The sequence below is a fragment of the Gasterosteus aculeatus genome, chromosome 8, assembly GCF_964276395.1.
Source record: "Gasterosteus aculeatus chromosome 8, fGasAcu3.hap1.1, whole genome shotgun sequence".
NCBI classification, from domain to species: domain Eukaryota; kingdom Metazoa; phylum Chordata; class Actinopteri; order Perciformes; family Gasterosteidae; genus Gasterosteus; species Gasterosteus aculeatus.
The window spans coordinates 4,749,283-4,774,823 of NC_135695.1; the positions used below are offsets into that span (position 1 = coordinate 4,749,283).

A 25,541-nucleotide genomic window follows, 5' to 3' on the forward strand; every position below is an offset into this window, starting at 1 on the left:
GTCCGTGCCTGATTACTTTTTGCCTCAGAATAAAATGGGAATTATGTTTAACAATATACTTTAATATCACATTTTGAGTGACAACTGTAAACAAAAACTGGCTGGGAAACCAAGGCTTGTGCACACTGCAGTGCTACAGGACTCGTACGTGGTTACTGTCTCTCCGCACTGCCTCTGCAAAGCAAAACTAAAAGCCATCTGGGCTCAACTTGCTCTCTTTATCTGGGCCTTGAACCAAGGCATTGATGTTCCGATTTTCTTGAGTCAAAGTTCTCCTTGGCTTTTTTGATGCCATTCTCCAGCTCGCTGTCCAGGACCCCGAGAGGAAAAGCAGCCACTGGCATTGGATTGCAAAGAATGTGCTTCGAGTGGGACTGAATCTGTGCAGACTTAAACACATTCTTTCCCTCAGACCTGGTTAATAAAATCCAAGCTGTCACTTTGAAGAGAGTCATGAAAATGTCAGTGTCCTTTACAAAATTCACAGTATGAATCGTAATCCGATTGTATTGGGGCATCTTTTACATAAGGATGCTGCACAGGAATACTACTACTACTAATGAGTTTTCCGTGTAGTAAAAATGCAATGTTTTTCAGTTGAAAACGCGTGCTTTTATTCTGACACGTTAACCGGAAGTGTTTGAGACCGCTTTAACGCAACGTTAGAGCATTTCAGTGATAGCGTGTAGCTCAACAATGCAGGTAACGCTATATTCATTACCATATCGTGTCAATTACAGTATCGACCGTTGTTAACTTACTGTTCTAAGTGGACGTTTGTATTTAGCGCTTCTGGTTTTTGACTTATTTCTAGGGCTAGAAGTAGCTAGCTTGCTAACTGGTAGCGGCTAACGGTATGATAACTAGCGTCTAAGCTAACTTAGGTAAACATTACACGGAAGTCCGCCTCATGTGTCGTTGAGCTGGCATTGTTTTGATGAATGAAGACTGTTGTTCTGGTTGTTTGGTGTGTACAGTGTGGAATATCAGCTTCCGCACCACCAGCCTGGAAAACAGCCTCTTTCTTTTGGCGTAGAGACTCTTTAACTTCCTCCGTGCACAAATTGCAGCTGCATCGTCGTTGTGCAACACTGATGCACACCGGCAAACAACGTTAATAACGTTGCCACCTTGTTTGCCGTCTGCGTTAATCGTCTCTTCCATTTCCCTCAGCAACGGGAGGAGAAGCAGTTGGAGGCGGCGGTGGAGTCGCTCATCTCTCGTGTGGCACACGTCAAAAACGCGCTGCACAGTTTCATCTACAAGCTGGAAAATGAATACGAGCGATTAACGTGGTGAATAAGAGTTTCCCCCAAAGAAAAGCTGTGTTGTGCACATGTGTGTGCTGTCTAACCTAAAGGGAAAAGCCTGCATCAATTTAATATCAAGCACCCAGGCTTTGTATGGAAGTTACTGAAACTCCATCGTCTCTTGATGTCACACTTTTAGTGTGTCTCTGCTGTCAAGCTAAGATTTAAATATAATAGATTTTTGAATTTGGGGTCAGTGTGGACTGTATATGATGTTGAAATCTGAAATGTTTTTAGACTATTGTTGTATCCGTCTGTTTGATGGAGGGTAGTAAAACGCTCCACCACAAATACCAACACAAACGGTCCAAATTACTTGAATACAAATGTTGGTTGAGTTTTCTGCTGCATTAACTTGAAAAGTAAAACTACTTTTATATGTTTGAACCAAGATGCTCTGTTTTGTCATAAAAAATATATATACACATTTAGAAGATTGTGTTTGTGTCATTCAGGCCCTCGGTTTTGGACAACTTCGCCCTGCTATCTGGTCAGCTGAACACCATCAATAAGCTGCTGAAGAACGAGAAGACGCCATCTTTTCGCAACCAGGTTATAATACCGCTGCTTCTCTCCCCGGACCGAGATGAGGATTTAGCAGTGAGTATCAAAAGCCACGGACACAAGTTTCCGCTTCACTGTAGTCTTTTTTTTTTCTTTTTTCTTTTAGCAATCTCTCTGACTTTTCCGTTCACGGCACCCTGCAGAAACTCACGGAGCTGCGCGTCCCAGTGTTCAGCCATGAGATTGTACCGGACTACTTGCGGACCAAGCCTGACCCGGAGGTGGAGGAGCAGGAGAAGCAGCTGAGTGTAGAGGCGGCGCGGATCGGCCCAGAGGTGGCGCAGGTCAGTTCTTGAGTGGATCAATGCCGTCGTACTCGTATGCAAAAATAAAAACGGTCATATGCCTTTTATTGATCACAGCTGTAGAGTATTTTTGCATCGTTCAAACGCCCCGTGGTTGTATTTTCGTTAACAGAAACAGATCCAGACGTTGAATAAACTTTGTTCCAATCTGCTGGAGAAGCTGAACAATCCTCGTGATGACAGAGATGCAGAGAGTTCAGGTATGTTGCACTTTCACCCTCCAGGTAACTCGTCTAAAATGTTTGGATACATTTTAAACATGTTGACTTGTTTGTTTTTTCCACAGCAATACGACAGAACAAGCCGTCGTTCAACCCGGCGGACACCAACGCTTTGGTGGGAGCAGTTGCATTTGGAAAGGGGCTTTCCAAATGCAGGCCTCCCGGTCCAGTGGCCCCTGGACATCCGGGACAAGGGCCCATGATGAGTGGGGGTCCCACCTTACAGCAGGTCACCATTGGTGGTGGTTCAAACCAGCAAGCAGTTATGGGAGGACCTGGTGCTCCACAGCAGCCAGGGCAGCCAGGTAGGAGACCTGGAGAGCTCGGTTAGTATGGCACCACGACTACTCTTTTTGTTTCTATTAGTTTCTACAGGTGATAAAGGGATAATGTGGTTGTTTTGAAGTGGGCGTGTATGAGGTGATTCTGCTTAGTCAGTACATTACCGAACTCTCAGCACCTCCCCGGTTCGGAGAAGCAGACAGCAAAGCAATGTACCGCTGTGGACTGGAGGAGCAGCAAAACGTTTCTCGGCCACCTAAAAAAAAACTTCATCATCATCAGTGTGATCAAGTGTGAGTTAGATTCAGAATATTTTCTGTGGAGAACCGAACTGAAATAAAAAATGAGCTATTCTGTCTTCAACGCCACCAGGCTCCATTTGTAAAACAGTGAAGTTAAAGTTGCACTTTTTCAGTTGAGTCCCTTGTTGGAAAGGCTGTTTCTCTAAAAAAGGACGGCGTGACGACTGTCGTATGTTGTAGGTAAAACACTTTACCTACTAGAATTATATATAAATTATACTATTTCCACAAACAGGATCATCTAAGCAAATCATTGGATGGTAAAAGCTAAACACATTGATTTCACAGATAATGTTTTAATAAGTCATGATACTGCTGGAAACTGTATGACTTCATTGTCAGTCCCATCATCCAATAGATGGAAAGAACGAGACAGAAATTCAGCCCAAATGAGCATAAGAGGTTCAACTATTTATTTGTATCCACAACATAGAAAACAATAAACTCATGAAGTTTGTTAAACTCTATAAAGATCTCTGAGGACATAGATGAAAAACATTGGAGCAAAAGTATTCATTTTCTCTGTATTTTCTTTCTTTCTCAGGAAAAATGCCCAGCAGCATCAAGACAAACATCAAATCTGCATCTGGTTCAATGCATCCTTATAACCGATGAGCTCCTTGTATATTATATGGCTTTTTTTGGTTATGTTTATAAGCATTTTCTTTACATTTCAGAGTCTCACTGATAGCAATGACAACAATTTGTAAAACTCTCCTTTGTAACTTTATACAAACCACTTATTTTGATAGACTGGACCACCTACGAAGTGGTTACTACTCGGTTCTCTCTAAAGACTCGGACGTTCTTGTTTTGAAATGATCTCAAACATAAAATCTTAATAATCGCAGCCATCCGTTTTCTTTTTTTGTCACATGGTCTGAGCCTCGTGGTTTGAGCCACTAGATGGCAGCATGTCGTCATTCTTTGGGAACAGCAACGCTTGTATTTAGCGCTCCACCATTGACTCTTTTTTTTTTTTCCAATTAAAGATCTTCTGAAAAAACACCCTGGCTGTTTAACAAACACATTTAATTCACTGCATCATTTATTATATTCATGTACTTAAGGAAAGTAACGAATCAACTCTAATTAAACATTGCCTTTTATTATGTTAAACTAGCGTTTTTTTTTACAGGATCTCCTTTTTTGTTTACGATCGAGTGTTGTTTCCACAGCCCTGTTTTGTCCTGTAACATCTTCCCATTCGATCATCGCTAGTGCTTCTGTGCCTTGACATGGACAAAACATCTGCCCCTCAAATGGCCATCCAGACATTCCAGACATGCACCCAATGATCTGATGTCCCTCCCGTGTCTCTGCCCGTGTCCTCCTCTCCTCTTTGCCCATTTCGCTGCGGTACCAAAGGTGAGAATAATGAGGGCGGACGTTGCTCCGTGTGGCCTGATAATGTCAGAGTGTTTAAGGGGCCAAATGAGGCAGTATCGGTGCTGACGTGTGAGGGGGGCCGCCTCTCTCGCTCCGTGTCCACTCTAATCCCCGTCCTGCTCAACGGCACAGCGGCCCTGCTGCTGTCACAGCACGCGGGCCCACCGCTGACCTACATACACCCTCTGTCCCCCAACAGGCAGACGTCTCGCTGTGTCAGCCGCCGTGGTCAGCCGCTCTGCTGAGACAGCTCGAAGCTGCACAAGGTCAGACCTGCGTCCACACATGAGTTCTGGATCATAAACAAAGAGCCAACAGGCGGCATTCCTGCAAAGCCGCGAACCCGAGAGGGGTGATCGCAGTTTTCCTTGTCGATTCTCTCGATCGCTGCAGTTCACAAAGGCCGTTTGGTTTAGATCTCTGATCACTGTCTGGGTTTTTTGTTTAACTAGCAGCCAATGGTTTCCATTCATTGCCATTTCCCTTCAAATGACTTGTTAGGTGCGCACACTGTAAGTGAGAGTAATCCAGCCTGTGTTTATCATGTTGCATTACTTTTGGTGAAAGAAAATTAAATTCAGCAATTGTAGAATTGTACAATTACCTATTGCATGCTGGGTGTAAGTATCCGCTAAATTAGTTTCACAACATATTAAAATGAACGAGCAAGTGGCCCAAACAATATATGGGAAGGATTCCACATTCCCTGCGCCCCTTCATACTCGAGTCCTCTGTCCTTCAATATGCACGTCTCTACTTTGCCAGGGATGAACGATATTTAATGCTCATCCTCTCAAAACAACCCAGGTGCACGTTTGTGCTTTAATAAGCCGAGCAGAAAGGAACTGTGGCTGCTCCTTGAGCAGGGGTCAATCTCCAAAATGGATAAGATTGTGAACGTGAACATGATGAAATGAATGATGCCACGAGTAATTCCACTCAGCGTCTTCGGGGTCGCGGGGTCGTGGTGTCGTGCCGGCTGGCTCGCTGTCACGGTTCCCAGGAACGCCGGAGCGGTCCGGTCCGATTGCCTGCTGTGGCACATTTGGCACTACGGAAGACTCACTAACAATTTCTGATTTAGAATTCAGACGTAGAGGTGAAACATATGTAAAGGTTTGATGGATATCAATTCACTCTCGCACCAGGATCTAAATACAATCTGTAGTTGTCCAACAATTTCCCTGCCGCTGTACGCTAAATATTTGGTAAAATTGAGTCATGTATCATGTAAATTACAGTAGAATGTTATTTGGGTTTAAAAAATAAAGACATTACAATAACAGCAATACGAACCCTGGATGACTACACCGATTGACTGGATAGATGCCGTTAGCTTAAGCTAATTTACACAGTTTGTCCTTTTTTTCTGAATGGGAAACTATTTTAATGTAAGTTTGTCAAACCACATAAATGAGACCTCTGGCTGAAGCTTAAATCATAAGGAACGTGCTCATGAGCCGGAATGCCCGAAGATATTTACGTTTAGTTTAAATTGTTCCATTTGCATTTGATTGTCCCACCAATGAAAAGGTTGACCTAGAACTCCATTGCATTAAAAGTTTGATGGATTATTTGTCGGTACTAGTTTACCTAAAAGCACGTCATCATTTTGTTTTACCGTAAGAATCAATAATTGGATTTTGAGATAAATATTTGATGAAATGTTTTCATTTTTTCACATATGTCAAATAGTTTCATGGCATGACAATAAGCCTCTATAGTGGTTCCAATTTTTTCCATTTTCAAGCCTACGTTTAGAAATATATATTTATATTAATTATCACTAATTTGTTTATTTCTTTGAACTGGGGACCTTTTTATGTTCATAAAGGTTTGTAACATTAATGTGCTCAACTTCTGCCTCACTTCGGAAAAGTTTGCTTTCATGTAAAAAAAGAATTGTGCTGTATAATAATTCTTTCTCGAGTTTAAATGAATGAATTGAACCAACATCTACATATTATTGTGTTACATCTCAACACGTAAATAGATGTTTTGTTTGCATAATGCCAATGACAGTCCTTGTCAATGATCAGCAAAATCGGTTTGATTTTGATGCGTTTATCGTGCAGGAAAATATGTAGATGACGTTTAAACCCGAGGCTGTGGACACAATGCCGTCCTGTGGGTGTGGGACTGACGTCTGGATACTCGAGGGTGTGTTTGTGTGTACTTGGCACCACCGTTCATCACAGACTCCGAAAACAAATTCAAAGATCGCAGCGAACGCGAACACGTTTTCTTTTCAAAGCCCCGAATGTCCGCAACGAGGGTTTGGTGTGTGAGACGCGTGTCTCTCGCCGTGAGGGGTCAGCAGCGCTCCGCCGACCGCCTCATCCGGGAACTCCCGAGTCCTCAAGGCGGCTCCTGTCTCCGCCGGCAGTCTCTGCATGAGCGGGGTGCTGCGGACGCGCTGCCCGCCGTGGAAGTGACACGACAGCTGCCTCCGAAATCACAACACGCGCCGCGTGTCGCGCGAGGAATCGGGCAGCTTTTTGTTGTTGTTGTTGTTGTTGTTGTTGATTTATCAGACGTAAATCCATCCTGACAACATAATCAGCATGGCTATCTGAGGCGACACAGTGTGTCGGGTGACTTCACGTCCACAAACGCAGAGGAAACATTTAAAAAGATGAGAACACGGACGCAAACTCCGATCAGCTGCCTCTGCGCGGTGGCACGTGCCACCATAACGAGCGCCACGGCCGCGCGTCACGTCTCTCTTTTGTTCGCGTTTCACTCTCGATCCATGTTTGGGAGAGATAACTTTCTTGTTTCTTTAATAAGAGCATCTCCTGGCACCGTTTTAAAGCCCCCCCCCCCCTCCTGTAATTGAATAACACGATAAGGTCCAGATCTCGCTCATTGTGGAAGCTTTAGGCAGATATGAAGAAGCACTTTACAGCCATAAACTCCCACGCCCCGGATGCTCCAGTTTCCTGCAGAGTCTAATTCAAATGTTGCACGGTTGAAATGACTTGAAAGGCCGCGATGACACACGCTGATCTGTGAAATCTCCTCCGAGTCTCTTCTTTTATGAAAGTTGCGATGAGAGGAATCCATTAAACATCTGTGGGTGGCGCGCAGGCCCCGCGCCGGTAAAAACAACAAAAACAAAGTCTCTGCCGAACTGAACTGATTCCAAACGAGACATCTGCAAACACGCCCGCGGCCGCGTTCACTGCTGCAGTTATCTTAGGATCCATCAGCGGGGGGCTTGTGTCCACGCATCGGTGCAGGACAGGATCCCCCCAAAGCCGCTCCACTGTTTTGGCCTGAAGTTGATTTTTGATCTGTTTGCAAAATGGCATTTAGCTTTTGTGTTCGCACATCCGCGGCGCGTTTAAAACCAAATGAATAGACGAGGATGCTCTCCGTCATGATTTGACAAGAGTTACTCCATCAGAACCAAACAGCTTGTTGTGTGCGCGCTGAGTGGCACCCAGGGCCCGATTAGGCCACCAGAGGGGCCCCCCCGCGACACACAGCTGGAATAATCTCCAACCATGGGACGCTCTACAGATGTAGCTGTTCACATGGCGCTGAGGGCGCTGTTCTACATGCTTTTCCTTGGAGACGTCCCCTAATAATCGTGCTCTCGATGTGTAATTTAGCTGTTGTGCAAAATAGTTGCTGGTGACCGATGATCACATCAATTATAACGTTCGATTGGCTTCCCCTGATCTGTCAGCGTGGAGGTGAGCGAGTTGTGCGTGCGTGGACCTCCTGGCTCCACTTCCATGATGTCCGCTGTCTCGTCTGCTCCCCTCGTGTGACCTCAGTGGTTCCCAAACCTTCTTTGTCGGGGCCCTTCAGCGATTAAAGCAGCCGCCTTTTTAAAATTCTATTTCTGAATGTAACTTTAACTGATTTAAACCCAGGCTACTATTCAACTGAATTAAAATACCAATATCTACACTTGAACCAGTTTCTACATCCATAAAACGCCTTAAAAATTCTGTTGAAATATCACTTCATATCAACCAGACGTAAAAAAAATACCTTCGAAAAAATCAGACATCAAGGCACTTTTGAATTGCAAATCGGTGATTTGTGGGAACGACTTGCTCCTCTTGCAGTGGATCAAAAATAATAACACCCGTCATCCGAGTTATGTTCATCCAAAAAAATAGATTTAAGTCAGTTCAATAGTGAGTGGCCATTTACAAATTGTCATACAATTATTTGTTTATATAATAATCTATTTATTAATTATTATTAGTTGATTTAGGCGGTTTCTCATTTAGTGCTCATGTCCTATTTCCTCTACAACAGATAAAGCACCTCAGATGGTCGTGATTCAGTTTGTTGTTGCTGTAAAATAACGATATTGATGAGTGTAGCATTTGTCGGTGGCTCTGAATCCAGTCACACATTCAAATGGGATTTACACCTTTTGCCCACATAATGACTGAATCAGCTTCACAATGCCTTTTCTGCTTTCCTAAATGAGCACATGAATAAATCAAATGTGTCCAGCACCTCATACAGTGGCCCTTTGATGGAGACAAGAGGCTCCTCCATGTAATTACACTTGATCATGTTTGCATATGTCACTCCCACAGTCTCTGTCACGCTCCCTGAATGCGGATGCTCCTGGGAACCTCTTCCTAATCCACGAGTCGATGTTTCAACCCCTTCTTCAAATTTTGTAATTTCCCAAGGACGGATGAATCGAGGGAGCAGAATCAGACATCCCGTCTGGTTTATCTGGAGGAGAGAGATAACCGTGGATTCCGCCTCTTCCAGGGAAGGCACATTAGCCATGCCTCCGAGGGAGAGCAGGGTGTTTGGATGAGGGGGGGAGGGAAGGAGGGGAGGAGGGGAGGGGGGGAGGGTTCTGTCTGCCAGGAGCACACAGCTTTCACTCACTTGGAAAACTGTGAAAACGTCCCCTTCACACCCTCGGCAGCTCGGCCGAGCTGCGGCGCCGTGTTAGTGTCGATGAAATGCCCGCGTGTTGGAGGTGTTGGACTGACAAGACCGCAACGTGCAAACTTGTGTCCTACAGTGACTCCTGACCCTGACCCCGTTACACGAGGCCCGGGGAGGAACCGCGCACAAGTTTGAGTCGAGATTCAACTCTGTGGGCGAAACTTAACCAAATCAGGCAAAAAACACACGTGGAAAATGACAAAAAAAACTGCAATTTATTAATGCAACAAAAGAAAGTATTTATTTGGGATACGCATCGCCAGTACAAATTAAGAGACCATAAAACCTACGCCTTTTAAGCTATTTTCTCCCCACAGAAAAAACGCATTTGGAATTGGAATTAAAAAGACAACAGTTTTCCATTTGACACCCTTTTTACATAAGCAGAGATCTTAAAAGTCAAAACCTGTCAAGAAAAAAGGCTCCACGGTTTCACTCTGAAATCCTCATAAAAAAGAAGTTAACATTCAAAACACTGCAGTACGTTATTTTATTGAAGAACAAAAAGGACATGCAACAAATAAAACATTTCATGTTTTGCAAATTGTTCGTTTTTCTTTCCTTTTATATTCAAAAAACTAGAAAGCATCATTACATGAAGCTTCGAATAATACTTGACAGGCAACGTGAAAAGTAAATTTAAGTTCTTCTTATTCTTCTTCTTTCAGGGGTGCAAAAACAAGCCGATGCTTGGTTTGTTTTGCACGGCGGTGCCCCTTGTGCCCCCCTGAGTTACTCTGAGCAGGTGAGTCCGGGAGGAAAGATCCTTGTGAGATTTGCTGGGTGCGATCATGCCGTGGTGGATTTCCAACGCAGGAGCTCCGGAACATCCAGGATTTCATACATGTGGAATAAATACAAACACACTGACAAACTGGCTTCAGGCTCTACGATTGATCGGGGTAGAGTTTTGTTTCCCACAAGTGTCCCGTAAAACCAAAAAACAGTGCCAGCGGGCCGTGTCAGCGCTTCTCACGTCGCCCCCATTCGGACAGCGGCCATCTCGGGGGGGGGGCAGGCCTGTGCGACTTTGGCCTCGGTACAAAATAATAATGAGGACGTTGCCTTAAGTCCGTCGGGCTGCGTTAAAATGTCTGCAGTCCGAAAGTCCAAAGATGAAAAATAAAAGAGACGGGTGCATATCTACATACTGTATAGAGAGCATTCTTGGGCTAATTCACATATGGTTGCTTAAAAAAAGAGACGGTCCTGTAGCTAAGACAACATTAAATGTAATCAAATCGAAATAAACAAACAAAATGAGACATAAAAATATATCCAAACATTATCTGGATTTGTGTGCCATCGTGGTGTTTGTTTCCATTATAATTTATATAAAGACTTCTGTATTCCAACTGCATTTGTTTGTCTTTGGAAACAGAGCACTAGACGTAGTGAGATGCTCGCTAGTAGCGTAGATAATAAAATCCTACAATAAGAGGAAAAAGGTTAATGAAGCTAAAACAAATGTAGGATACAAATTCTGTCCTTTTTTGGTATCAAAGTATGCAAATGATATCTCGTATACATGTTCGACCACATATTGTACATAAAACAAATGTCAAAAATGTAAATTCACATTTTGGATTGGTTTGTGTTGATGGATGTGGCGTTTTTAGAATGGACTCTTGAACACCGAAAATACGAATGCGTCAATCCTCTCTTAAATATATTCTCTACTTACGGAGTTACGTGTCAAGTAACCACAAGTTTCTGTCCAGCACTGACTGCAGGAGTTTTATTTGAGCCAAACACATGAGCACCTGATATTTTGACACAGAAAATGATATTTTAGATAGTGGTTTACCTTCTTAACATGTTAGAAATCCCTTCATTTGAGCAAATGTAAAAACAATTAGAACGCCCCATCATGCTCTCAACATGGTCCGACATCGATCCCGGCACCATAAAGTCTGAAATGTGATTATTTGTCTTTTGGATTTGGTTACCAGCAGTATTTGGCTACTTTGATATCGCTCTGATGATGTCTGACCTCGTACTGTATGTGCACTGGATTCCTTCCACATGTCACTGCCGTGTCCTACCAATGTCCTCTGCATGGTTTTCTCTGCGTCATTTACAAATGTTACCCTTTGAGTCCAATCAGTGGCGTTATTGTGCTTTAATGCACGTCGACGTGCCGTAATTGTCACTTCTAATGCCGTCGATTTAGTGTCTTTAAGTTTTCCTGGAGTTTTGTGGCTGCAGCCATCAAGCACGATAGAATGTCAAATATCCTCACGAAACGCGCTCCATCTGTTTAGTGCTTGAATTGTGATTTCTTTGTATTGTTGCACTGCAGATGAGCAGAAATCTGGAGATAAAATAGAAAATACCATATATACGCCATTGTCTGCTTTAGAGTACAAACTATATAAATCGAGTTATTACCTGACTAATATGACTGAACTAATATAACAATACTACTTTACAAATTATGATGCAGAAGATGAAAGGACATAAAAACGTTTTTAAAATTCACCTCCAGGGTTGAACTTTGGCTCCGCAGACAAACAGAAAAGTGTTCTGACAGCGCGCGCGGGGTACAGGATAATAATAATTATTAAAAAAAATGTAAAACCAAAATAAAACCATTTTCTATGTTGTTGTTTTCGAATCGAGGTAGTGTGGAAACATTTCAATTTACAAGACGTGGGGGCGTTACGCTGATAACCGTGTGAACACATAATAATAGTAACAATAATAATAAGAGAGATACAAAGAGGCAACATGGACATCCAGAGGAAACTGTACAAAGTGTGAAGGTGGATGTGAGTCCTCCACCGGCTGCTGGCGGTGCAGCGGCCGTCCGGATAGGAAAAGTGAAACATTTGTCCTTAAATGTCATCCCGGACCCCGGCTGTGTCCCACCGCGCGACTACATACAGAGCGCCACGTCCAGTCCTGATGGGGATCGATCAGAAGAAAGGGGGGGGGGGGGCCGTGATGGAGGAAGCTAGGAAGCAGGGGGAGTGAGGGTGGAGGATCAGTTGGAGGTGTCGGAGTGAACGCTTCCGGGTCCTTCTGTGGGTGAAGTCACCGACGAGGGGGTCGGAGCGTCCTGCCAGCCCCCGTTTGCCTGAGGGAAAAAAAAACAAAAAAAAGGAAGCATTACTCTCATATTCATTACTCAATGCAGCCGGGTCAAAGCACAGAGAGGTACAGCGGGGGGCCCCGGGGGCCCCGGGGGCGAGGGTTAGCATGAGCGCAGCGTGGAATGCCGGCATCCGTGCCGCCTTAAGCCAAATGGCGTCCTGCGTCGGACGAGGAGCTATCCCATCTGGAATTACAGCTCATATTTCAGAACACGACTGACGCAAAGAAATATAAAACCCTGTTCTCGGCCAAGCAGAAAGAGAGGGAATTACAGTCTGCGTCTCGTCCGCGCACTCAAATCCAAATAATGGAGGAAAAAAAAACAAAACGCCGGCCGAGGTTTTGTCTTGACATAAATTCCTGTCACTTTTGTTTGAAATAATATGAATAACAAATGTGAATTTCATGAAAAGATCCCCCGAAACAAAACAAGTGCAATCAACGTCACGTGCACTAATTGTGACGCCGACAGCTGGAATTAACACACAATAAGAGCAATGAATGGCCTTTCCCCCGCCAGAGACAGGCCTGTGAGACGGCATTAAGGATATTAATAGAGCCTCTAAAGCCAACTGGAAATGGTCGTCAACAGCCTTTCATTTGGAAAAAGGCCTGTTATTCAGGACGCCACGTGTAATCAGAACGCGGACGGGTCAGATGTCTCCATTCGCCCGTTTCGACGTTGTAATCAGGGCTGTAATCATCCACGGCATGCATTATGTATCCGCTCAGTCATTATCCAGTCACTTTGTTATATTTCAGATAAGGTAGTTCCTTTAACTCTCTGTCATCATTTGCTCCCCACTTCACTCTTGAAATCGGCCTTCAGATGTCTTGAAAGCAATTTTCCTGACACTGCATGTATCTCATTAACAAAAGTACAGAAGGAGACTTTTACTTTTCTGGTTTATTTCTTTAGTTTGAAAAAGAATAGTAGCATCTCTACCGCGTTATCCATTTGGAGTTTCTGCTCCTCTGAATTAAAGGCCTCAGTCGGACAAGGTCGAATCGACCCTTTGCTCTCACCTACGAGATCGACAACTTTCACAAAAATTAGCACCAAAATATAATAATAATAATAAAAAGACAGGTATCTGCTTTCCTAAGCCACATAAATCACAGGCAGGAAGCCGACAGATAGACCCGCTCCTCCATTATGCATCGCGGGGCTTCGTGCGCCGTGGTAGAGCAAGCAGGCGTCCAAGGAGAACCGGATGCGCGAGGTCAAAGGACTGCGGGGGAACAGGGAGCGCATACGTTAGCGGCCTCTCGGGGCGAGCGCAGCCGGCTGCGGGGGGGGGGGGAGGGGGGGGTGGGAGGAAGGGGTGAGGGGTGCACTCTCGGGCAGCCGGGGGAGCGCATCTGAATACGCATACATGTTTTTCTACGGAGGGTGTGGGGCGGGGGGGAACATTTCATCTGATTATCATATGGCCACTGAGGCACGACGACGGCGGCGGCTGTGACCGCCCTCGTCCTCTCGGCGCGGCTCGCTGTCAGGGCCATTAGTGTGGCGGGAACGTGATCTGAGCAATGCGCTTGGATTGCTGTCCCAAGTCCACACTCTGCTCTCCTTGTGTCTGTCTTATCGATTTTCCCCTTTACGACACGGCTTGTCGCTGTGAATTTCCCCGCTGTTTAGAGCCGCCAGCGAGCCAGCGCGCCAGCGCGCCCCCAACCAACCCCCCCCCCCCCCTCCCCCACCTCTGCACGCTCTTACCCCCCCCCGAACTCTGCCACAAAATGAGACAAACGCGAGGGGGGAACGAGCCCCACGGCACACAAGAGTTCTTTTCCTGCGGCGTGAGGTTTTTATTTTTAGTGGCGCTTCTGGCCCGAAGGCCGCTGATCACGGGTCAGGTGGTCAGGTGGTCGGGGGGGGGGGATTTGAAGTCCGGTGCACGAGGTGTCACCTGTTTGCGCGGCGCCGCGCTGGCGGCTGACTGTACGTGGCTGCAGGTGCCTCGGCGGACCTGATCCGACCTGACAGGCTCAGGCGGCGGCTCTGCGTGTGTGCGGCCGGCCACATGTCTGCGTTGGCCGGACGGCGTGCTGCCCGTGGCGCGCGTTATGCAGAGGCAATCAACGAGGTGACCGTGGAGCAGAGACGAGTGCCGCTAAGTGGCGTTGTGAGCCCCGTGGCTTTGAAATAATTGGCAGGGAGAGAAAGAAAGAAGGAAATAAGAATCCTTACGTTGATGCCCTGCGGACTGTACATCTGGTTGGCTGTGAGTGCTTCACTGTATCCGCCTGTCTGACTGATAACATGGCGAAGGGTATCCACCTGAAACATTCAGAGACAACAAACAAAGCAAGGTCAGAGTCAACAACAGGGAAGCTGGGGCGCAAAGAGAGAGGGGTGACAGGAGGACGAGACAAGACAACAAGGCTACGCTGCTGCCAGCGCATCCCTGGAGACGGCAATCGAACAAAAAAATAACTCAAGGAGAAAAAAACTTAAGCTTTCTGCTTGTTAGGATAAAAGCCATTCACCTAGTGAACACATTGTGAGAGATAAACTGTGAAGACGCTGTGTGGTGGACACAGTAAAAGCCCGTAAAGCCTTTCTTTAAACGGACATCTGACCTCGCCGTAGCCAGAAGGCCGGCGGGTTTTATGATGGCTCTGTTCAAGTTGGTTCGCTCCTCTTTGGGGACAGAGAAGCGATGTGGGAGAGCATGTGTGTTAAAAACACGTAGCGGAAATGGAAAGTGGAAGAAATCTGTGGGGCGCAACATTTGGGAGCAATAAAACAAAGATGAGTGCTTCCATGCCGGCAAGGCTTAGAATACTAAGGTTAGTAAGACACACTTAGGTAAAAAAAATCATCAAGCAACTACATCATGTCACGTAAAAACAAATTCTGCATTCACACATAGTCGGAATGGGGAAAAACAAGAAAATTTGCTAGCGTTGCGACGAGTACACGGTGTACCAAGACGGTTACCACCATTGCAAGCCTCAAATTAACTAAATTACACTGTTACGTCAGTAACCAAATGCTAACAAAGGGCGCGTGGCGCCTTTAGAACTAGCTGAATGCACTGAATTAGGATTATGATATTACTTGAACACGACTAATTGCCATTGCTGACAAAGTCCAAACGTCTACTGGGATTTGAGGTGGGACTGCCCCTGCTTTATCTGCTGTGCAGCTAGCGGCCCTACCTGTGACTGCACGTTGGCTCCCACCTGAGCCCCCTGGTACGAGTCCCCATTGAGAGACTGCACGCTCATGAACAAGTCCCCGGAGTTTGACATGTTAAAAGAGCCGCCAGAACCTGGAAGAAGAGAGGGAGCAGTCGCATCACAGAGAGACAGAGAGCAAGCAGCGTAAGCAAGTGGGCCGGTCCAGGCAGCGGCCTGGGGGGGCATGCAGGGGTTAGCGGGCAGCCAGACAGGCCTGGTTAGATGAGAGGAATGCAGCCGTTGTAGAGGAAACCAATGGACACAGAAGAAGAGTTACAGCGGTGGCCTGGCGCGAGGCGTGTTTGTATTTGCGTTTGCTTTGATACGGCCACACAGTAAAATGCAGTGTATATTGCAGTCTAACCTAAGTTAGAAGCATCGATATGATTTCTTTTCAATGTTAAATGTGCTTAATTCAGAGGTCAGAGGATCAATATAGCGGGAAACGAGTAAAGACAGTGGCGGAGCCATGCTGAGGCAGATGGACGGCTTCCTCTATGAGATGCAGGAAAGTTCTGAATTGTGAAATTTTGAATATTTGCGCTTTGCCAATGTATTTTTCTTTTGAGGTTATCCAACAGAACTTTTTGCCATATTTTGTGAAATCATCATAAACTCGAAAACAAACGGAAAGCTTTAATGCTGTAGCTATACAAATGTAATTCATAGTGCGGTTGAGATGGATTGTATATCGGAAATATCTTTACAAAACTAAATACAAATTATGATGTATTTATGTACCCTACAGCTCTAGATATTACCACGTTATTGTCTTGATCGTGTAGATAGCCTAGCTTTAGTCTGACTCGCTCATTTATATTAGATAATAACAATTCTTGAACCAGAGATTGTGCGAAAATTACAACAAAATAATAATTCAAACGCAGTAATACTTATGTTGTACTCCTTTGTGCTTTTTTTACGGAGCTTTTCTGTTTGCGTTGTCTGTGCCGTTAGCATCTTTAGCGCTCGCCACGGGTTTTGCTGTGTGGAGGCAATTCCTCAAACGCATATATGCCTTAAATAAGTTATTTAGCACCTTTATGTATCCAGTGGTCGGCTCAGGATGTGATTAGCTTAGCTAATGAATTTGTGTTGTGACTGATTTGATACAACAATAGGCACATCTCTTTTACTTCGTTCACTTTTCACTGATCTAAGCTAACGTTAGTTGTTCTATGCTATGCTGAACAAGTGTCCGCTCTGACTCCTGGCGAGACTGTCCTCAAAATACTGGACTCTGTAACAGAAGAGACCGGCAATAATCTTTCATTTTGTTTACAGTCAACAAATCTAATAAAAGAAGCAATTTAATTAAGGACTTTGACTGACAAGTAAATCATAAATAAATCTTAAGTCAGTTTTAAAAGTTATGCAAATTCCAGAAATGATGCAGTAGTTTTCTGCAAACAAAACATGACATTAAATGTCAGATTGTGTGTAATTTGATAAAAAAAACTCTCCACGTTCTTGGTAATTTAGTTGAACAGTAGGGCCCATTCGTTGTTATCACTCCTTTTTAGACAAGAATGGAGAAAAAGGTGTAGGAGGCAGAACTTTCCACTAGAGACTATTTATGTCTTTTATTTTATTTGTTGACAATAAGAAAAGAAGGAGAGAAAATCACCGGACCTATCCTTTGAATGCCAGAACAGCAGAACATGATGAAAGCAGAGTTAAATCGCCATACATGAAGAATAGGATTAATTAAGATGAAGGCAGAAGGACATTAAGCATAGGGAGACTTGGGGCTCAGGTTGGCTTATCTCTGACACAGCTTCACCCTAGAAGTGTAGTTGTACTTGTTAAGGTGACCAATATCATAATGGCGCATCACCAGGTGATAGTTACAGTCCCTAGTGCGAGAACGGCCTTTTTGTTAGTCCTAATTCGTTCATTCCTTACAAATCACCAGCAGACTGATATAATGCAATAGTTGTTTAGTTGAAGTAATGCACAGAGAGGAGGTACATGTCTAATAGCTGATCAGAGCCAGGGACTTCCTGTCTCACCTGCAGAGTTTGGAGTTGAGGGTGAATTTGCTTGGCTTCCATGTGAGGATGCATTAGCCGCATTCACGGCAGTTCTCGCAGCGTACATGTTGGCTTCTTCTTGGAACTTACCAATGTTTTTCTTGTATCTGATTCTTTTATTCCCAAACCAGTTGGAAACCTGAGCAGACAAACAAGAGAGGGTAGTTTAATGCTCACGAAATCCCAACACACAGCGAGCCTCTCCCCATTTGGGGGGCAAAGCGTGCAGAGATATCAGGGTAGTCGTCTTAGCGTAGCCTTAATGGTATGTAACACTGCAGAGTGGTAGCGGCTACATAGACTGGTGCTGCGAATCCGCATTAGAGCCAGAATGGAATGATTGCCAATAACAGTCTCATTATGTCACCATGACTGCAGCTATCATCAGAACTCACGCACGCACCAATCAGTCAACATCCGCTAACACCCATTACTGCTAATGGACTCCCAGATGACGCCAGGGGGGTAATCTCGGCGCTAATGATAAACAACATTAAAATGAAAACCAAATCAATCCTGCAAAGTTTCCAATACACAGAGTAGGTAAACATCTCCTTTATTATGGCCGAGAAACGGAAAGTCTACAAATCATTGAGCCGCCGAGCAGCTTCCACAATCAGGCCCAGATGCATCCTCAAATCATTTGATATAAATTAATGAAACCAATTGAGAAAACAATCCATTCCCAAATGATGGATTCTAAACACAAACTGCTGTTTACCTTGGCGTTGCTTCTCTTACTATCAATTCTCATGGGATTGAAACAACTTCAGCGCTAGAATGCAAAGGTGAAGGTGAAAAGAGAGCTAAATATCTGACTTTTTTTACTCAGTAGAAACTTTGCAAACATCTGCAAACACGTGTCTGCAGATGTTTGCTAAGTTGCTTCCCGATTTATAGTAAACGCTCATTGCACTGCTCATGCCCCAAATGTCTGCAGTGATACTTTTCAGAGGCTAATGGGCTTGCTAATCACTTCCATACACAGCGGGGTCATTTCCACAATTGACTAACCTATTGGTCTTTTTTCAATCAATCAATGAATAGTTTTGTGAAATGTTTTGATCTGATCCTACAAATCCTACAAAACAAAATGTTTTAAAAAAGTCAATTATCGATCAATAATTTATGAAAACAAACGTATATATGTTGTGTGTCACAGAGGTACCTTTACTAACTCTTGATGTTTTATATTTGGTGTATTGTAAGAAAATGAACTTTGACAGCAGCATCGTCTCCAGCCTGCGTTACCTCAATAAATACAAAGAGCCATTGGTCAAAAATAGCTCCGTCGGGTTTGAATTACAAGACGACAAACTTATGACATATATTTGTACTTTGAGTCCTTTCTTATCTCACTGAAAGGTACCGGTGAAAGATTAGAGGAGCTGTCGGTACCCATGAAAACGTCTTCTTAGGTTAGGAAACCGTGTCTGTCTCACTCTTCAGTACTGTGGTTTTCCCTACAGGTGACGTGGTGTGGCGTGCACTGATCTGTGGCGTACCTGGGCAACTGTGATGGCGCACTTCTTTGCCAGCTCCTCTTTAGCCTCTTCGCTTGGGTAGGGGTTACTGAGGTGAGAGTAGAAATACTCGTTCAGGATCTCTGTTGCCTGCTTGTTGAAGTTTCGTCTTTTCCGTCTGCGAAAACAGCATTGTTGAGTTAAAACGGGAGTCGGGTCCAGTTCGTCGATCACAGCGGCGTGGAGTCAGAAGCGGTCCGCGAAGCTGCTTAGGACGGTTCCATCAATGATAAGAGCTGGTCGGATTCTCCTTGTGCTAACAAAAGGTGCTTCAATGCTTCCTTTTTTATATTCTTTAGCATATGGGGCACACTGGACCATTTTTTACCAGAATAATTAGGCAGTCCCATTCTAATAGCAGTTGTCTTATTAATTCTTCTTCACACCTTTCCTTGACCTCACGACAATACTTGATTTAAATAATACCACTAGGAGTCACTAAACAAGCGATAAAAAGGCCTTTTCTAACTAAAGCGTTGACTTAATAGCGGTCTAATCTTCAAATGCTGCACTCACTTTAGGCTTCCCCCAGTCATGTGTTAGATGAAAAGGATTTGCTTTGTGAAAACTACTCCAGTACTAGAAACTTATCAATGTATGTGCTCTTCAGAGACTCTTTGTCAGCACTCAAGAGGACAATTGAGCCCAGAACTGCTTCACTACATCTGTTCATGAGCAACTGAGAAGAAGTGGCAGCAGCAACAAGAGCACACACGGGGGGCCGTTCTATTCTGCTCAAAATCTACTGTTACTCTAAGTAACATTTGAAAGGATTGTGCCAATTAGTCAATCACATATATAAAGAATCAAGTAATGATGAAAACAGCTATTGGTGAGGCTGCGTATCAAACGTCAATACGTTTATACGTTTAGGCTTTATAAATATAAAGTCTGGATTCAAATGTGTTGTCAGTCAGCTCTAAATTCAACAACAATTAACTATTTAAATTCAGAAAAGGTTTATAGAATTTTAAGTTCTTTGTGTGGTTGTTGGTTGGTACTTTTCTATTTATTAACCCTGCAGCCTTTTTTTGGCCACTTGGTGGCAGCTGTGCGATGAGGTTGTTGTGTCGAACAGGTTTGCACACAGTTGTGCATCCACACATCTGGCAGACAAATGACATCATTTGAAAAGGGAATATTAGGCAACCATGAAACCAAAACAATGCTGTAATTTGTTTCATGGTTAATGCAAACATAATAATTAGAGCCGCTTTAAAGCGAGCCTTGTTTTGACTTCAAAGGCACAGATTAACTGAGCCTGACAGCAAACACACAGATGATCCAAGTAAAATCTTTACACCCAAGCTCAAAATACAAGGCAGCACAGGAACACGGCTTTTTTCAACTCTCCATATAAACCCTGTGAAAGCCCCACCCCAACACACACACACACGCACACACACCTTTTTAAGGCAGACAGATATCACATGCCGATGCCCACGAGTTGACCGACCCTCCATCTCCTGCACCTATCAGGTCATGTCTGCACGTGCCACATCTGAAGAGGGCTTTGCATAAGCTGCAGGGGAACCCTGTGAAATCTCTGTGCATGTATCCACCGGTGAGGAGATTTGTGCTAAAATCTCTGTCCCGCACTCCAAAGCCTGCTTGAGAATATGCAAATGTGCACAGCGTGAGCTCCAGCAGCCAGTAGATTAATCAGCGGCGCCGAGCATGGCGGTGCCTCTCAACCAGTGAAAGCTCTCCCCTTCCTCTCCCTTCCCCTCCGCGCCGCCACAATCATTTGCAAGAGAATAGATAGGGGGCTTTGTAAGGGAGCGCAAGCCTCATTTAAATGTTATGCCTCCGACTCAGACTTTTGAGTGACATTTATCCTCGGAGAAATGTATGCAAATCCAAAGCGCGCATCAAGAGGAACAAGCGATTACATTAAAAAAGGGAAATAGTTAGCGCTGTGGAGCACGCGGTGAACTCTTATTGGCCGGCGTCGCTGGGTATGCTGGTCCAAATGGCATCCATAGACGCAAACCAGGCCGCTGCGTGCGGGCGTGTGTGTAAGCAGCAGAACGGCAGGCGCGCCGCAATTACAGCATGTTTACAGCCCGATAGGCCTCCTACGTCGCCCGTTCGTATGGATATCAGGCCGAGCAGGGGAGGCGCGCGACGATTTGCAACCGTTTGTTAGGAAGAGCGAGGTTGTTTGCGCCTCTGACTGCGGCTTTGGCACGCAACGGCACGGGCGGCGGCGTACACGGGGAGGAGGAAAAAGCCCACCTGGCATCGAGGAAGCGGGAGCGCAGGATCATGACGGCCTCGCAGGTGCTCTGCTTGAGCTGCATCTGGATGGAGCTGAACTTGCGGTGGATGATGTTCACCATGCGCTCGATCTCCTTGGGCGAAATCGGCCGCGTGCGCGACTGCTCCCGCAGCAGGTTCATCACGTGGGTGGTGAACTCGTTACACGCCTGTGGAGAGGACACACACGCACAGGGAACGTGTCAATGGAAGTACGCCGTAAGACTTTGCATATCTTATTCACCGCTGCAGAAACACACACACAGGCAATGGCACACAGTATTTAAAAGTCGCAGATCTGGGGCGCGCTTTCTCACAGAGTAAAGGGGGAATGTAAGCGCTGATATATTTCATATTCAACAGAAGTGGAGATGGCAGTTTGTTGAGAGGAACCAATGACGGCAGTTCCCCTCTCACAGCACAGCCGCCCTGAGAGACGAATACAACGTTTTTCATTCACCCAGCGCGTGTGACACCAGGCGTGAATCTGCCACCATATTACACTGCGACTCGGCGTCTCGTAATGTCTCCTCTTCTTTATTTCCTCTCCCCCCGTCGCTCTCCCTCTCCGGGTTTAAGCCGTGTCAGGCTTTGTGTGTGTGCCTGTCTATCTGCGTGTTCATCTGTCTCACTCGCATGCATCCGAAAGCGACGCCATTGTTATAAATGCGCTGCTTATGAAGGAAAGCCTCCCCCCTCCCCCCTCCCCACTCCCCCTCCATCCTCCCCCCTCCCGACTCCCCCTCCATCCTCCGAGTCCAACAGACATTGAGGAGTATACTTGGAAAGGCACAACGTAGTGCACATGCTGGACCATCCTGGGCTGAGAAACATCACCTACTGAGAGGGGCACACTTAACATTCAAGCAGATCTTTTTGTTTGGGATTTATTTGGCGAAGGGGGTCTAACATTACGGAACAAGTAGGCTCCGTTCGGCTGTGGAGGCCCTCGACTTCATGGAGTCTAGAATGTTCAAGTCATGTTGCTGTTGTTCTGGCGGGTGCAACGCTTCAAAAATGGCGAGATGAAGTGGTATCAATGGTATCAGTATTATTTATCAGTATTATTCCTACTATATGTCCTCACCTGCTCGTACTTCTCCAGCTCTGTGTGGTAGATCTGTCTGATCTGGGTCAGCTTCGCCCTGTAGTCGGAGTGCTCCGTGGAGTTGTCCGCCCCGACCCCGCCCGAGGCCGCCGCCGCGGCCGCCGCCGCCGCCGAGCCGCCGCCTTTCTCCGGACCGGACACGCCCTCTGCCAGCAGCATGTTGTCCAGGCGCATGAGCTGGGGATCCGGCGGCTCCTCCTCCTGGGCGCCGCGGATGCTCAGCACTGCAGGGAGAGCAAAAGGTCCGAGGTCAGTCGGGAAAGGTCACACCTACGGGGCCGCGCCGCGCCGTAACAAGCTGTCAGCCGGAGAGCGTGTGGGTACGACGTTGTTATTCACCCGGCAATATTGACCGAATGGCTCATTCAATTAGAGCTGGCACGATTAATCAATGATTTCATCCAACCCTCCAACAATTAAAATGATTCCTCAAGCATTCCTGATGCCTTCCTCTCTTGTTCATCATTATTAGTCCAAAAAGCAAGACATTAGAAGATGTCACCTTGGACTTAATTAATGAATCGATTAATTCAAAACGTGAAATGAAAATAATCTCAAGTGGCAGCCTTAGACGCAACGTATTTAGTTATTAAGATTTACGTAAAGAATTTTTGAAATCATGGACGTCTTTCACTCACTCCTGCTTTCTCAGTGCCGCTGGATCCACAATCCACTTGTTTTCTTTGTAGCTCCCCTTTTAATTATACCCGTAATTGTTACTATTATCATCACAGCATATTTGTAATGGTACTCTATAGCTGCCAGAGGGCTTGCTGTTTGTTTGTATTTTCTTAAGCATCTTTTTTCATCTTTTGAGAAGAAATTTCCAATAAAATGTCTTTCTTTCGTCATAAAATGAATAGATTTCAAACTGCGAAGTACACTTGTTACTTTGTGTATAATAAAGATGCATTTGATTAACACAGGGGACTTGATGAACAAAATGTTCCTCGCTCTTTTAGTAGATGGATACCGCTGCCTTCCACTAGAGGTCTCCCATGCCATTCTTGAAAAATCTCAAGTCCCACCTTCCATTTTCTACTGTGGAAAACACTGCGAGCCCCCCGACTCTCCTCCATCTGAGAACCATCCGTTCCAATACGAAAGCCCTCCCTTTGTGTGGAGCGTCCTGATGCAAATTGATCCCGGTGTGGATATCGAAAGCGCCTCTACGGCGGCCGGTGGTAGCGCCAACGCCAGCCGTGGATCTGTGACTTCAGCCCCCCCCCATCCACCTCCGTGTGCCGATAGCCGTTTAAAACGCTACCATTCGTCATGTGCCTTCTTGTCATCGAATGAGAAGGGACAGGCAGGGAGCCCTTCATTAATTCAGAGACAATTGGAGCGCTTGGTGCATTAACCCCAGACTGCTGTCCGGGTTGGTAGGCCTGGGCAGGGGGTCACTGGGATGAGAATGAGGCCTGCTGTAGTCCCCCCCCCGGCCCCCCCATTTGCCTTTAAGTGGGCTGGAAATGCAAATATGGCAACTGTTGGCGAGCGGAAGGGGTCAGGGGTTCAGGCCACCGGCTCAGCGGGGGGTAGATTGAGTGAGGAAGGAGTGTTGGGTGGGGGCGTCCCTCGGGATGGCAGGGACTGTACAACACATCCTGTCTCATTACCCAGACTCCTTCATCACTCCCCTAATGTATGGGCGAGCTAGGAGGGGAACATCTCGGATGGCTTCACACCCGCCTCACCTCCGCACTGCAAGCTGCGCCGCGACCCGATCAAGCCCGCTCCATCAGAAACTTTAAACCCGCCTGTCCTCTCTAGTTAACGTACATCAGCAGAGGCCCCCACCCGACCCGGCTTCTGAGCGCTCACCAGTATGGAGGCAGTTTTCCTCTACAGTTACCACCTCATAAATACCAGAGCGAAGTGGGTGTTAAAATGAGAGCACACCACAAATGTCCCGTGGAGTGAAAAAAGGTGCGCGCGCTTTGTGGAAAGCGTTTTCTGTATGAAAACAACTGCTGGCAGCACAGAAGAAGGGAGCGAACGGACAAAAGGCCACAATCAGAGGCTGCATTTAGTGTTCCAGGGTGGACTGAACAGCAGTGCTGGGGTTCAGAAGACTGACATCTTGATCTCTGACCTCAGCCTGTTGTCCTCTGGACCTGCATCTTGCGTAGAAAATAGAACAAGAAAGAACTAGGCAAGATTTCTTACCACACCCATAAAACCTCCAGGGCCGTCAAATGAAAATGGAACACAAACCCCCTCCAACCCCCAGAAAACCACGGCTGCCAAGTTCCAACTTAACACTCATGAAGGGTTTATTTCATTTGGCTGGAAGCACTTTTAACATCAGTCTTCTAAGAGCGCCTGTTGCAGAAAAAGGTCATTTCTGAGGAGAAACCTCTCGGAATGCAAAGAAGAGAAAAACGCTACTGGGCCAAATTTAGTTTTTTTCTATTTTTATGGAAAGATGGAATTAAAAAAAAGGTTGTGGAACGCAATCGCCTCCATCCATCAGGGCTGGGTATTGGAAGCCGGGTATTATGCCTCAAAATAAATCGGTAAACGTGTCTTAAATTGACAATCAACACAAACTCCCCCCCCCCCCCCCCCCGCGATCCCCGGGCCTCGCTTGTTGACACGTGTATACCGGCTCCAATCAGCCGCGCTCCACATGCGCTACTCGCTCGCCGCACAGATCCCAGCTCCGTTCTTGCTGCTGATCCAGCTGTCTTGGAGAGCATCTGTCAGGAGGGACCCAGGAAGGAACAATGCATTACGCCATGTTGGCTGTGTACTGCCATCCCTCATTGACAGCACATTGTCGCACTTACACAGTGTCCTCTGAGCTGGGAGCAAGCTAAGTAGCTGCTGCCTATGATATCAGCCCCTCCCGACGCCTCCTATCGTACGATCGGATGGGCATCCGCTCCGAGTGGGGTTAATGTGGGAAGGATGACACGGTGTCTCGTTTTTTAATTTGGCCGTCTAATCAGTTTGATCCTTTCACCGACAACGGACGTGATGGCAACAGTCGCTTTCCCTGCGATGGAACATTTCCCCT

The 25,541-nt window shown here is 45.8% G+C and overlaps 2 protein-coding genes across 6 annotated transcripts in view; one reads left to right on the forward strand and one right to left on the reverse strand.

Annotated features, from left to right (window-relative positions):
• Positions 1-580: 580 nt before the first annotated feature.
• Positions 581-4,103, forward strand: med8 (mediator complex subunit 8). 2 transcript variants are annotated; one of them, XM_040183577.2, is made up of 7 exons: positions 581-702; positions 1,174-1,295; positions 1,766-1,910; positions 2,018-2,158; positions 2,292-2,379; positions 2,466-2,705; positions 3,529-4,103. In XM_040183577.2, exons 1-7 carry the CDS (start codon positions 697-699, stop codon positions 3,597-3,599), a joined length of 813 nt encoding a protein of 270 aa, XP_040039511.1. In that variant the 5' UTR covers positions 581-696; the 3' UTR covers positions 3,600-4,103. The 2 variants fall into 2 exon arrangements, with proteins under 2 accessions (XP_040039511.1, XP_040039510.1); XM_040183576.2 differs by having other exon boundaries at positions 582-702; positions 2,466-2,726.
• A 5,404-nt stretch (positions 4,104-9,507) lies between these two features.
• The window catches only part of LOC120823518 (pre-B-cell leukemia transcription factor 1), a 50,858-nt gene continuing 34,824 nt past the window's right edge, over positions 9,508-25,541 (reverse strand). Inside the window, exons 3-9 of one of the 4 annotated variants that reach the window (XM_040183564.2) lie at positions 22,499-22,743; positions 21,391-21,581; positions 19,135-19,270; positions 17,720-17,768; positions 15,576-15,688; positions 14,602-14,691; positions 9,508-12,390 (exon numbers count right to left, since the gene is read on the reverse strand). In XM_040183564.2, coding sequence (XP_040039498.1) covers positions 12,298-12,390; positions 14,602-14,691; positions 15,576-15,688; positions 17,720-17,768; positions 19,135-19,270; positions 21,391-21,581; positions 22,499-22,743 — 917 coding nt within the window. In that variant the 3' untranslated portion in view covers positions 9,508-12,297. Of the gene's footprint in view, positions 12,391-14,601; positions 14,692-15,575; positions 15,689-17,608; positions 17,769-19,134; positions 19,271-21,390; positions 21,582-22,498; positions 22,744-25,541 lie in introns of all 4 variants that reach the window. The other 3 variants (XM_040183563.2, XM_040183566.2, XM_040183565.2) reach the window with 3 other exon arrangements.

Excerpts from the sequence above, each read along its gene's own strand:
- med8 (XM_040183576.2), top strand. Across the intron at positions 1,296-1,765 it reads GAATACGAGCGATTAACGTG|GCCCTCGGTTTTGGACAACT; the intron begins GTGAATAAGAGT and ends TGTGTCATTCAG. Across the intron at positions 2,727-3,528 it reads TAGGAGACCTGGAGAGCTCG|GAAAAATGCCCAGCAGCATC; the intron begins GTTAGTATGGCA and ends TTTCTTTCTCAG.